Genomic DNA, 11,128 nt, shown 5'->3' with positions numbered 1-11,128 from the left:
CATGAAAATGTGGAAAATCGCTCGAACCCGTCAATTGCTGATTCGAGGGGGAACAACTTTTCCGCTGTTTTCATCCCCGTGACTTCAACCCCCTAACGGGGGTGAGCACAACCCCTTGATTTTGAATAGGGATGAGGGGTGTTGAGATACCTCATTTTGAAGATCTTATCGTGTACTATCTGCCCGTAAAATTTCACTTCAAAATATCCATCGATAATGAAATAACAGCGAAAATAGTGAAAGAGGCAATATGGAATTTATCTCGAGAATATTATTCGTATCCGACGCATTTCAAAGGTATTGAGTGGTTAATTTTTTGTCCAAAAAAGTAGACGGACCTTGTTTTTGTACCTTAGTCTATCGTGAATTGTTAAGAACGGTACAAGTGTGTACAAGCGATTGTAAATTTGTAGTGGAATTAAAATGGTGTATTCCGTAGAAGAAAGGGTGGAAATGATAAAATTATTTTTCCGAAATAACGACTCTGCGCGCACAACAGCGGCTTTATTTAACGAACGACATCCTGGAAAAAATGTATCCGCTGCTTACGTTGTGCAACTGGTTGCCAAATTTGACGCTACTGGGTCAGTTGGAAACAAAAAGAGGGTGCATGAAAGAGACGAAGCGAGGGACGTGGCTGTCTTAGGTCATATAGCAATGGATCCGACCGTTAGTACTAGGAAATTGTCCGAGGTATCTGGTGTTTCACGCACAACAATCATGAGAATCCTGAAACAACATAAATTCCATCTGTATAAGATACGATTGGTTCAGGAACTGAATGAGGATGATCCCGATCGCCGACTCCAGTTCTGTGAAGTGATCAGTGAAATAATTAACTGCAATCAAAACTACATGTTCGATATCTGTTTTTCGGACGAGTGTTCATTTTACCTTAACGGCATTGTAAACCGGCATAACTGTCGGTATTGGTCAGATGAAAATCCACGATTATTTCGTGAGGTGTATACACAGCGCCCCCAAAAATTAAATGTTTGGGCGGGTATTTATGGAAATCACATAATCGGCCCTTTTTTTCTACCCGGTAATCTCACAGGCCAACTTTATCTCGATCTATTGGAGAACGCTATTTATCCAGCCCTCGTGCAAGTATTGGAGAATGCAGAAGACCATCAAACGATCATTTTCCAACAAGATGGCGCACCACCTCACTTTGTTCAACCGGTGCGTCAGTTTTTAGATGACAATTTTCCTCACGCCTGGATTGGAAGAAGGGGACATATTGAGTGGCCACCCAGATCACCGGATCTGGCTCCACTGGACTTTTTTCTATGGGGTCACCTGAAATCCAAGATTTACGCTACCCAGCCTGAGTCACTGGATGATTTGCGAACTCGGATCATTAATGAATGCCGTCAAATTACACCAGACATCTTGAGTAATGTACGTGAACGTTTTCAGCAAAACTTATATTACTGCATGGAAGTGGATGGTGCCCATTTCGAACATTTAATAAAGTAATCACAAAAGTACGTACTCTTCCACTCTTTTACCTGTCATGGATATTTTGGAGCGAAATTTTACGGTCAGATAGTACACGATAAGATCTTCAAAATGAGGTATCTCAACACCCCTCATCCCTATTCAAAATCAAGGGGTTGTGCTCACCCCCGTTAGGGGGTTGAAGTCACGGGGATGAAAACAGTGGAACAGTTGTTCCCCCTCGAATCAGAAATTGACGGGTTCGAGCGATTTTCCACATTTTCATGTTAACGCCGGAAACTCGAGGTGTTAAGTTTTCGTTGGACCACACTGTATATATATATATATATATATCACACTATATATATATATATATATATATATATATATATATATATATATACAGTGTGACCCATTTAAAATGGAACCACCCCTGTAGAATGTGCATTTTTCAATCAATCTCAATTTTTTTTTTATTGAAATATTAAGCATGAAAAACTGTATCTTGACACTAACTTTCACAATTTTAGTTTCATTTCCAAGGCACTCTATGGTTTTTTTTGTTTGTCAAAAACGGCAAAAGTTTATTAGGCAATTTTTGTTTTCAAATTTGACTACACCACTGGATTCGTAGTCGTTATAAATCAAAACTGTCAAATTTTCATTAAAAAATATTTGTTAACAACGAAGTTACAACAACTTCAATTTTGGAAACAAAGTATTTGTTTGTAATTTTTATTCAGATTATAGACATATTTGAGATCTGACAACACTGTCATCACCAAGTAGAACACCAGTGAATTTGTACAGTGAAAATCCGAAGTCAACAGCTCAATGCGTTCTACAGTTATAACTCCTGAAAATATGGTAATGTGAGAGATTTGTGGTGCAAGCGTTTTGTAATAAAAATCTGACTACGCCACTGGATTTGTGGATGATATTCCCTTAAAATCATTCATTTGAGTGTAGGTTACGAGAAGTGAAAATTAAAATAAAAATTGAATAATTGAATAACAGAAAATTAAAAGTTCATTTTCAAGTTACGCAGTAGTAGACCAAGTTCAGAATCTCATGTCATGGGATCTCCCAATTGCGCTTTTACCAAATCTTGATAGAATCTTGAAGTATTAATGGTCATACTTGTAAGCTTTTTGGAAGTTTCCCAATAATAAATAATAGTACTTTTGTAACAGCGCACCTGGAAAATCACATTTTATGAGATTCTGAACTTACTCTACCTTCTTCTATAGCTGATGAAAACAAAATGTATACAAACAAGTTTCAAAGTATTTATTCAACAATTAATTGCCATTAAGAAAAAACTGATACTAAAATAAACATTGATTTAAAACTAAACTTTCAAATTTTTGTGGCTTCTACCAAACCTCCATTAAGTTCAATACATTTATCGTGTCTCTTCCGAATATTGTTTACACTATTTCTTATTTGTTGAACTGTAATTTCGGCTCGATTCGTTGATCTTGTTCTGTATACTTTTTGTGTCAGAATACCCCACAGAAAAAAGTCTAATATTGTTAGATCAGGCGATCTAGGTGGCCATTCAATTAAGTCACTACCTCGTCCTATCCAATGATTTGGAAACTGGTTATTTAGCCACTCTTTTACAATCCTCGAATTGTGCACGGAACAGCCGTCGAGCTGAAAATATAAATTTACTTGTTCCGCAAGAGGCATTTCATCTATTTCGTCCGATAATTGGTTATTTAGAAATTCCAAAAAATTTTGCCCGTTTATGTTTCCATCAAAAAAATATGGACCTATTATTCTATTTTGTACTATACCACACCAAACGTTAACTTTTTCGGAATATTGACTTTTACAATTTATGATCCAGTGCGGATTTTCCGTAGCCCAATACCGAGCATTTTGCGATGAAACTACCCCATTGGTGCTGAAAGAAGCTTCATCACTAAACATTATGCAGTTTAAAAAATTTCTTGTATTCAGGTACTCGCCTTGTGCCCACAAACAAAATTCCATACGTTTCACTTCATCACCTGCCTTTAAAGAGTGAAGAAATTTAGGTTTAAATGCTCTCATTTTGTTTTGTTTAAGACATCGTCGAATAGTCTCTCTCGGTAAGTTTAAATCCAAACTGGCGACTCGTAAACTTCTGTTTGGGTGGTTTCTAAAATAATCTAAAACAGCACCTTCGTTTAAATTTCTTCTTCGGTGATTATTTTTTAAAATATGTTTGCTGACTGCACCGGTTTCTTTAAATGTTTTGTTAATTTTACTGACGGTGCTTCTGTCAATGGGAAGTCGATTTGGATGTCTGTGATTAAATATCCTAGCTGCTTCTCTTTCACTATGTTAATTGTCCCCAGAAATTCTCACAATTTCAATTCTTTCTTCTAATGATAATTGCAAAGCCATTATTAAATGCACGTAACTAACAACTATTATTTTATTTATGATTAACTGTCAAAATCACAGCCTACTGTTGATTTATTATAAAACCTTTGCATAATGAGTTCAGCTTCCTCAAATTATTGATATCTCCTCTAAAAGATTGTTTTAGCTGAGTTGTGAAGAATTTACAGGGAACAATTTTTGTCCTGCTCTCTGTTTTATTATTGAATAAATGATTTCCATGCTTTAAATCAATTTGATTTTAGCGGCTATGCGGAAGAATGTACTAAGTACTGCATAACTTGAAAATGAATTTTTAATTTTCTGTTATTCTAGAATACACTTCTCGTAACCTACCCTGAAATGAATGATTTTAAGGGAATATTATCCACAAATCCAGTGGCGTAGTCTGATTTTTATTACAAAACGCTTGCACCACAAATCTCTCATATTACCATATTTTCAGGAGTTATAACTGTAGAACGCATTGAGCTGTTGACTTCGGATTTTCACTGTACAAATTCACTGGTGTTCCACTTGGTGATGACAGTGTTGTCAGATCTCAAATATGTCTATAATCTGAATAAAAATTACAAACAAATACTTTGTTTCCAAAATTGAAGTTGTTGTAACTTCGTTGTTAACAAATATTTTTTAATGAAAATTTGACAGTTTTGATTTATAACGACTACGAATCCAGTGGTGTAGTCAAATTTGAAAACAAAAATTGCCTAATAAACTTTTGCCGTTTTTGACAAACAAAAAAAACCATAGAGTGCCTTGGAAATGAAACTAAAATTGTGAAAGTTAGTGTCAAGATACAGTTTTTCATGCTAAATATTTCAATAAAAAAAAATTGAGATTGATTGAAAAATGCACATTCTACAGGGGTGGTTCCATTTTAAATGGGTCACACTGTATATATAGTGTGATCGAACTCAGGTCGGAACTATTGACTATTTGAGAACGGGTAAATCAGAGAACTAGTTGTGTTTTCCATGCTGCCAACAGAAAAACAATTGTTTTTGATGTATTTGGAAAAAATAAATTATCGATATTTCTAGCGATTGCCAACTCTTCTCTGAACTTGAAAAGGTTATTATGAATCTGTTTATGTCTGTAGAGTAGGGACGGTGAGTGTAGATTCACAGTACTTAGGCCACATGTGATCCATTGTACATTCTCCCTAGGAGTTGTCCTCCTAGGTCATCGTCCATCCTGTCCTTTCCAGGAAGGTGGACAGGTCACTAGGAGACATCTCCTTTATATTGGCAGGTGTAGGTCAAGACTCTCTTTGTCAACCATGAGGTGTCTCACGGTGGCCTCCACGAAGGTTTTGGAAGGTGCAGGGACATTAATGTCATTGCACGGCTTCTTCAACCTTCTTGGGGTTCCCTCCGTAAAGGTGCACAAGTCAGAGAGCTTTCCTGCAGGAGCAGCCGATTCCTTGCCTTTATTGAAGACGGAGCTCTTGGCGCCCGTCGCTGGAAGTGCCCTTGCTGTTGGAGGTGGAGTGGGGGAGGAGGAGTACACTTATAGTTGACTCCACTCCTGCCTGCTTCGCTCTCTTTCTCCTTTTGGCCTTGACGTCGCAAATGCTCTTACGCCTTAGCCTTTGTATTACATCGCGAGGTAATCTGCTATGTCCAGCCTCACTCCAAGCGGTAGATTGGGGTGGACATTTCTGTTCATCCCCAGCCACCGCCTTAGGTTAGGTGAGGACTTCTGTCCAGCCTCGGGATGAGTTTTCGTTGTTTCTGTTTTTGTGTTTGTTTCATTCATGGGTGTTCCCACGAGTAGCAAGGAAATCTGGCAGAGCCTCGTAATACCATAAGGTACACCTCAGCTTGGGTAGGCTGGTCCACGGTGGCATGTTTTGCAAAGGCTTTTGGGGAGTTTTAGTTCCCCTCACCCAACTTATTTCTGCCACTGACCAGGAGTCCGGCGACCCCGTCCGTAAGGCCACATTGGCTTCCCGAATAGGGCCTCCAGTCCCTTGGCCGTTTCCCAATCCGACACTTGGGGTCGCGCCCGATAGGGAAGATTATTATGAATCATATCCCATAACCAAAAATGATAGATATCTATGCGTCTTTTTTAATTGTCGTCAAGTTTGACATGTAATTTGAAATCAAAATAAAATAATACATATCTGTTGCAATAATACTTGTTTGAATTATTGTGAAAAACACCTTTTCGTAGCCTTTAAAATACGGCACGACCAACGATGCTACGTATGGAATTCGATATCCCTATTTGGTGATCATCGATACTAGCGCAGCGACTATTACACCCAGACATGAAAATCCATATGTGCAATGTCCAGAGAAAAAGCAGGCAGACAGGCCAAAGAAACGTTCCTTGGGTAGCAATGAAACGACCAGCAAAAAGGTCAATGGAAAAACTTTCCGAGTATTGTGTGGAGGCGCACCCTCTTGTTGGAAAAACACTCTTTGGCGATCAGCTAAGTTGAGATAAGATCAGCTGAGTTGATATTACCAAAAAACTCTCCCAGTATGGTTCTAAGAAACATTCACATGTTGAAGCACCATTGTAGAAACTGGTCCAATGACTTTTGGCCCAATAAAACCACGCCATACGATTTTGCTGAAACGTACCTGTGGATTACAAGAAGTAATTTGCATAAGGTTCTTATTACACCAGTAATGATCACTGGAGTAAATTATATTCGCTACATATGATTAGTTTTAGTAAAACAGTATAAGCGTTTTTATTCTTCACAAACCATCGGCAAACTATCATTAGTTTTTCTTGGTCACCAGGTTGAAGGCACTGAGTGGTCTGTATTTATACGGTTCTAAAAGTTCCGACACTGGCTCTAACTCCCAAAAAATTGAGTGAAACAAAAATTGTCAAGAGAAATGAAAGAAATGAGAAAGCTCAAAGCATCTGCATATATCGTTTCTGCAGGTAACAAGTATATTCCAAATGACTTTGTAGAAATGGATCGTACCTGATTGTCATTGCTGGGGAGGGATGTTGAAAACGGAAATATGAACCTGAACGGAATTCTCAGAAAACATCATGCATGTGTGTTAATTTAATGTAGACTATCGAATGTGACTCCTGGACATTCAATTCTTCCGACGTGTGTCGAAGAAAATATAGCTGTTTATAATTGGAGTGCTGTTTTCAAGTAACAAAAAGGATTATTTTCCGAAACGTCAACCAATTGAATAAAGTTAAGTAGAGAAATTCCATTTTTTCAATTAATTATTCAATTTTTAGTCCAAATCTATGAATGAATACGACAATTGGACTATTCAATTGAATATCAAAATATCAAAAAAAAAATTATTACAGATAATATATCCTACCACGCGAAGCAGAAGTTGAAAGAAAATGTGCCATCATAAAAAATTCTGAAGGAATATAAATATTCATATAAACGAACAAAATTCCAGCAAAAAAGCTTTCTTCAACAAGGCAGGTTCAATAAAAAAACTTTACGAATATGTTAATCAAAATCATTCCATAAGCTGCTCTATCCTCTCAATAAGGTGTGCGTTGTATTTCTCAAAATTGATTGGATCCACTTTCAATACAACCGTTTTCAAATGACTTTCATCATTGTACGTCTCCATCTCGGCCCTGCATTTCAGCACGAACTGTTTGAAATGTGCCTTGTCCGTTATGGCAGAGATCGCTTTCGGATTCTGATCGAGCTTCTGTCCCACTTCCTCGGAAGTCATACCTAGGACTTTATCCATCTCCGAGCTGAACATGCTCACCCATTGGTTTTCACTCCAATCACCAACGTTCATGCTGGCTAGCAAATGCCATTTGAAGTTCGGGAATTCCCTATTACACTTCTCGCAGCGGTACATGCCGTTTTCCAAATCGGTGATCTTCTTATTGCAGTCCGATGTGGGGCACGCCTTGTACATTGCGTTCTCTGATCTGATCAACAGAACCGTACCCATGACTCGGTAGTAGTCACCCCTTTCAGCATTCCCCAAGTTCTGGTCCTGCATCTCCTTGAAACTCATCCAGGGAGTGTTGAAGTTTCTCAGTCCGGACCTGGCACTAATATTGTTTGCTTCAAAGATGCTCCCTTGGCTGTCATACCATCCCCTGAGACGGTAACACTTCTTCATTTCGGGGTTGACCTTCAGGGTGCTGTTGCTGATCATGAAGATATTCTTACCGCCTCCGAATTCGCCAATTTTCACCGATTTGAGGACAATGACTGGGTTGTTTACCCCGTCGAAGTTTTCCGCATCGGAACTCCACAGAGTCAGAGTGATCCCTGTTTTAGAGTGATCCACCAACAAGACTTCCTTCTTCTTCAACTCCCTACCGGTAGACCTCACCTGGAAAGTTTGCAATTCTTCAACGCTTTTGGTTACTCCAATCACATCTATCAACGAATTGACCTCGGCATTCGCTATCTTGTCGATGGTGACGAAATCATACTTAGTAGTGGGAATTGCAGAGTCGTCAGCGTCCACGCATTCCTAAATGACTGTTTCGGAAGTCATCGTCATCTCGTAGTCGTTCTTCAACGTGCTATACTGTTTATTGGCTGGTTTCAACTGGCATTTGCTGATGAAGTATACTTTGTCCACCTGTATGTAGTCATAATATTTATCCACCTGATCCCTGAATGCTGTTAACCTGATTTCACCGCTTTCGTCAATCAGATCCATACTATACAGCTTTCCTTCCCCTCTTGAATTGGACCAAGTACGAATGATAGATTTGTTGGTGACTCTTGCTTTGATTGCCCATTAGTTGTGGTATGGACTCAAGCTGGAAATTGGATGCGTTACGGTATTCTGACTGGTAATGTTTTCGCTAGTGTCCATGGCAACAGTTACATTACTTGCAGAAGGTTTACTTGATGTAGGAGGGTTCTGTTTTGGTGTAGGTACAGCTTTAGATGAATCACTTGTTTCGTTGAGAGGGGAAGGCGATCCAATACGCTCGCCAACTTCCGATCCTTCGTGAAGAACTGTCATGTCCAGGATCAGCAAAACACGAGTTTTTCCTTTTCCAGAGTTATTGATTATGCTGGTAATATACTTATCGATCTTGATTACTGTAAAAGTCTCAAGGCCTGGGGAGCTAACTTTGTCGTTGATTTGAGTGGTCAACATGGCAAAATTGATGGAGTTTTTTCCATCGGACAGTAACATACGTAATCTTTCTTTATTTCCAGTCCCTGATGTTATTTTTTTGCTTCCCAAAACCTCCATTATAGGGGTAGGAAATTCGCCTCATCTCATTATTACCTCGAGGGATCCTTTGGATAAGTTGTATTTTTCAGCCATTTTCTCGGTTTTTACATGTGAATATTTCAAAAACAACCGGTAAAGAAAATGTCCTTCCACACTTTGTCCACTGTTTTGGAAGTTTATATTATATTATATCACTTATTATATTATATTACTCAATAATTTTTTGGCTCAGTTTATTTTTCAGATTTTTAAAGGTTATACACCCGAATGGCAGTAGAAAACTTTGACTCGTACATAATAAAGTCTTTCAGAGAATATTCAACCATTACTATAAATAAGAAGGAATCAGGGCCTCTACTTTTCAGTAGCTGCTTCTCGGACAATGAACTGAACTAATTTTTTGCTACTGAACGAAATCCAGACTTCTGTTCATATCATTTCATCCTTTGTTTTTGTTGATTTCCTTGAAAATGTTTTGGTAACGTTACATTGTGCAAACATTCCTTTTGAAATTTTAATTTTGTAGTAGAAACGGCATACCTTGACAATGTTAAAACGTATTTTGTACGGAATTCATTCAACAAACATTGCAATAATGTGTTATTGAATATATTGAATATAATAGCATCATTTCCATCCTGTTTCCTCAAGTAGTGTATTGCCAGATGCATGATCAATTTCAATAAGTAAATATAAACTTGGGAATACATTTTTTGGAAGCATATTACTCCAAGACCATCATGTTTTCAGTTATCACAGCTGGTAATCAGAATTCACTCACATTCTACAAGTTATCACACATTCCCGAAGTTATCAAAACAGGTTAAAGGGTTGTTTTTCTAGTCCAACAAAATAACAATGACATTGAAACCATATCTGTATTCCTATAGAATAGCATTTTTCACTTTTCTAAGCGCCATGCCCTAAACTTCAAAGAGGCAGATAATTACGGAGGGCTTCCAGATAAGTTAACGTGCAATTGAAACATAGAAAACAGATGATGGGGCACGACTGCATAGGCGTCTCATCACGAACTGCCGAGGGGGAAACGTAAGCTATTAGTCTTTGAAATTATATCAAATGAACAATTTAAGAGTTAATGGAAAGATACATGACCACTGATACTTTTTGAATCATTTTGCTGTCAAAAACTGTTCCGTGTAATATCTTGTTATTCAACTAACACATTAATTTCGTCGATATTTTTTCACAACAGACACTTTGAGGTAAATTTTAATAGAATACCTAGACAGCAGGAAACTGTGTCTGACATTATTCAGTTATCGAAAACAAGTACTTATCCCAATCATCAGAAATGGAATACGCGCGTTTACTCAACCAAGTCGACCTTTTCAGGAGACGAGAAAAACTAACTAGGAAAGATTATCACAGTTATGATGGTTGTGAAAAGTGCTGGTTGGTAACGCCAGACGCTTGGGTTTTATCTTTTGTTATATTGTTATATTCTTGGATTGAAGTGAACGAAAATGCTTCAACAAATATTTATATTTTGACACCTCGTGAGAGGCTGATATTCTGAATTATTTATGCCACTCCCAGGAACATTGAGGAAGAAATGAAAATAAAAATGTGAACAGAAACAGGATACCTTTCTGCGAAATAGATGCACCGCATTTCCTCTCAGATGTAGAAGATTGAAAGCAAGATACCGAAAACACATACATAAATAAAGCAAATGAACTTCAAACGTTCAAGCCAGTCTCGTACACAGTAGGTTTAATGGACTGGCGCCTATCAGAAAACAACTATTCCCCTGGCTAATACCACGAAGGGCGTTGAATTATACCCGACAGGCGTCATGTCGTGTAGGTTCCTGCACTGACGCCTGTCAGGTATAATTCAACGCCTGGCTAATACCACGAGGGGCGTTGAATTATACCTGAGAGGCGTCAGTGCAGGAACCTACACGACATGACGCCTGTCGGGTATAATTCAACGCCCTTCGTGGTATTAGCCAGAGGAATAGTTGTTTTCTGATAGGCGTCAGTCCATTAAATCTACTATGTAGGTATATCGAGACTGGCTTGAACGTTTGAAGTTCATTTGCTTTATTTGTTTATTGCCAGTCTTCAAGCATAGCCCACTGACTA

The 11,128-nt window shown here is 38.2% G+C and overlaps 1 protein-coding gene across 1 annotated transcript; it reads right to left on the bottom strand.

The window, feature by feature from the left end:
* Positions 1 to 7,289: 7,289 nt before the first annotated feature.
* LOC141485665 (replication protein A 70 kDa DNA-binding subunit-like) lies at positions 7,290 to 8,486 on the bottom strand. The gene is made up of 2 exons (XM_074182829.1): positions 8,397 to 8,486; positions 7,290 to 8,294 (listed from the first exon to the last, which is right to left on the bottom strand). The coding sequence occupies exons 1-2, from the start codon at positions 8,484 to 8,486 to the stop codon at positions 7,305 to 7,307; spliced, it is 1,080 nt and encodes a 359-aa protein (XP_074038930.1). The 3' UTR covers positions 7,290 to 7,304.
* Positions 8,487 to 11,128: the final 2,642 nt, after the last annotated feature.

The sequence above is a fragment of the Leptinotarsa decemlineata genome, unplaced genomic scaffold, assembly GCF_025532065.1.
Source record: "Leptinotarsa decemlineata unplaced genomic scaffold, Ldec_3_MD MMD2_tig00026330_RagTag_RagTag, whole genome shotgun sequence".
NCBI lineage: Eukaryota > Metazoa > Arthropoda > Insecta > Coleoptera > Chrysomelidae > Leptinotarsa > Leptinotarsa decemlineata.
Note: the sequence above shows the minus strand (reverse complement) of the source record. Positions and strands in the feature narration are given on the sequence as shown.

Excerpts from the sequence above, each read along its gene's own strand:
- LOC141485665 (XM_074182829.1), bottom strand. The coding sequence starts at position 8,486 with ATGGATCTGATTGACGAAAGCGGTGAAATCAGGTTAACAGCATTCAGG. Across the intron at positions 8,295-8,396 it reads ACTACATACAGGTGGACAAA|GAATGCGTGGACGCTGACGA; the intron begins GTATACTTCATC and ends ACAGTCATTTAG.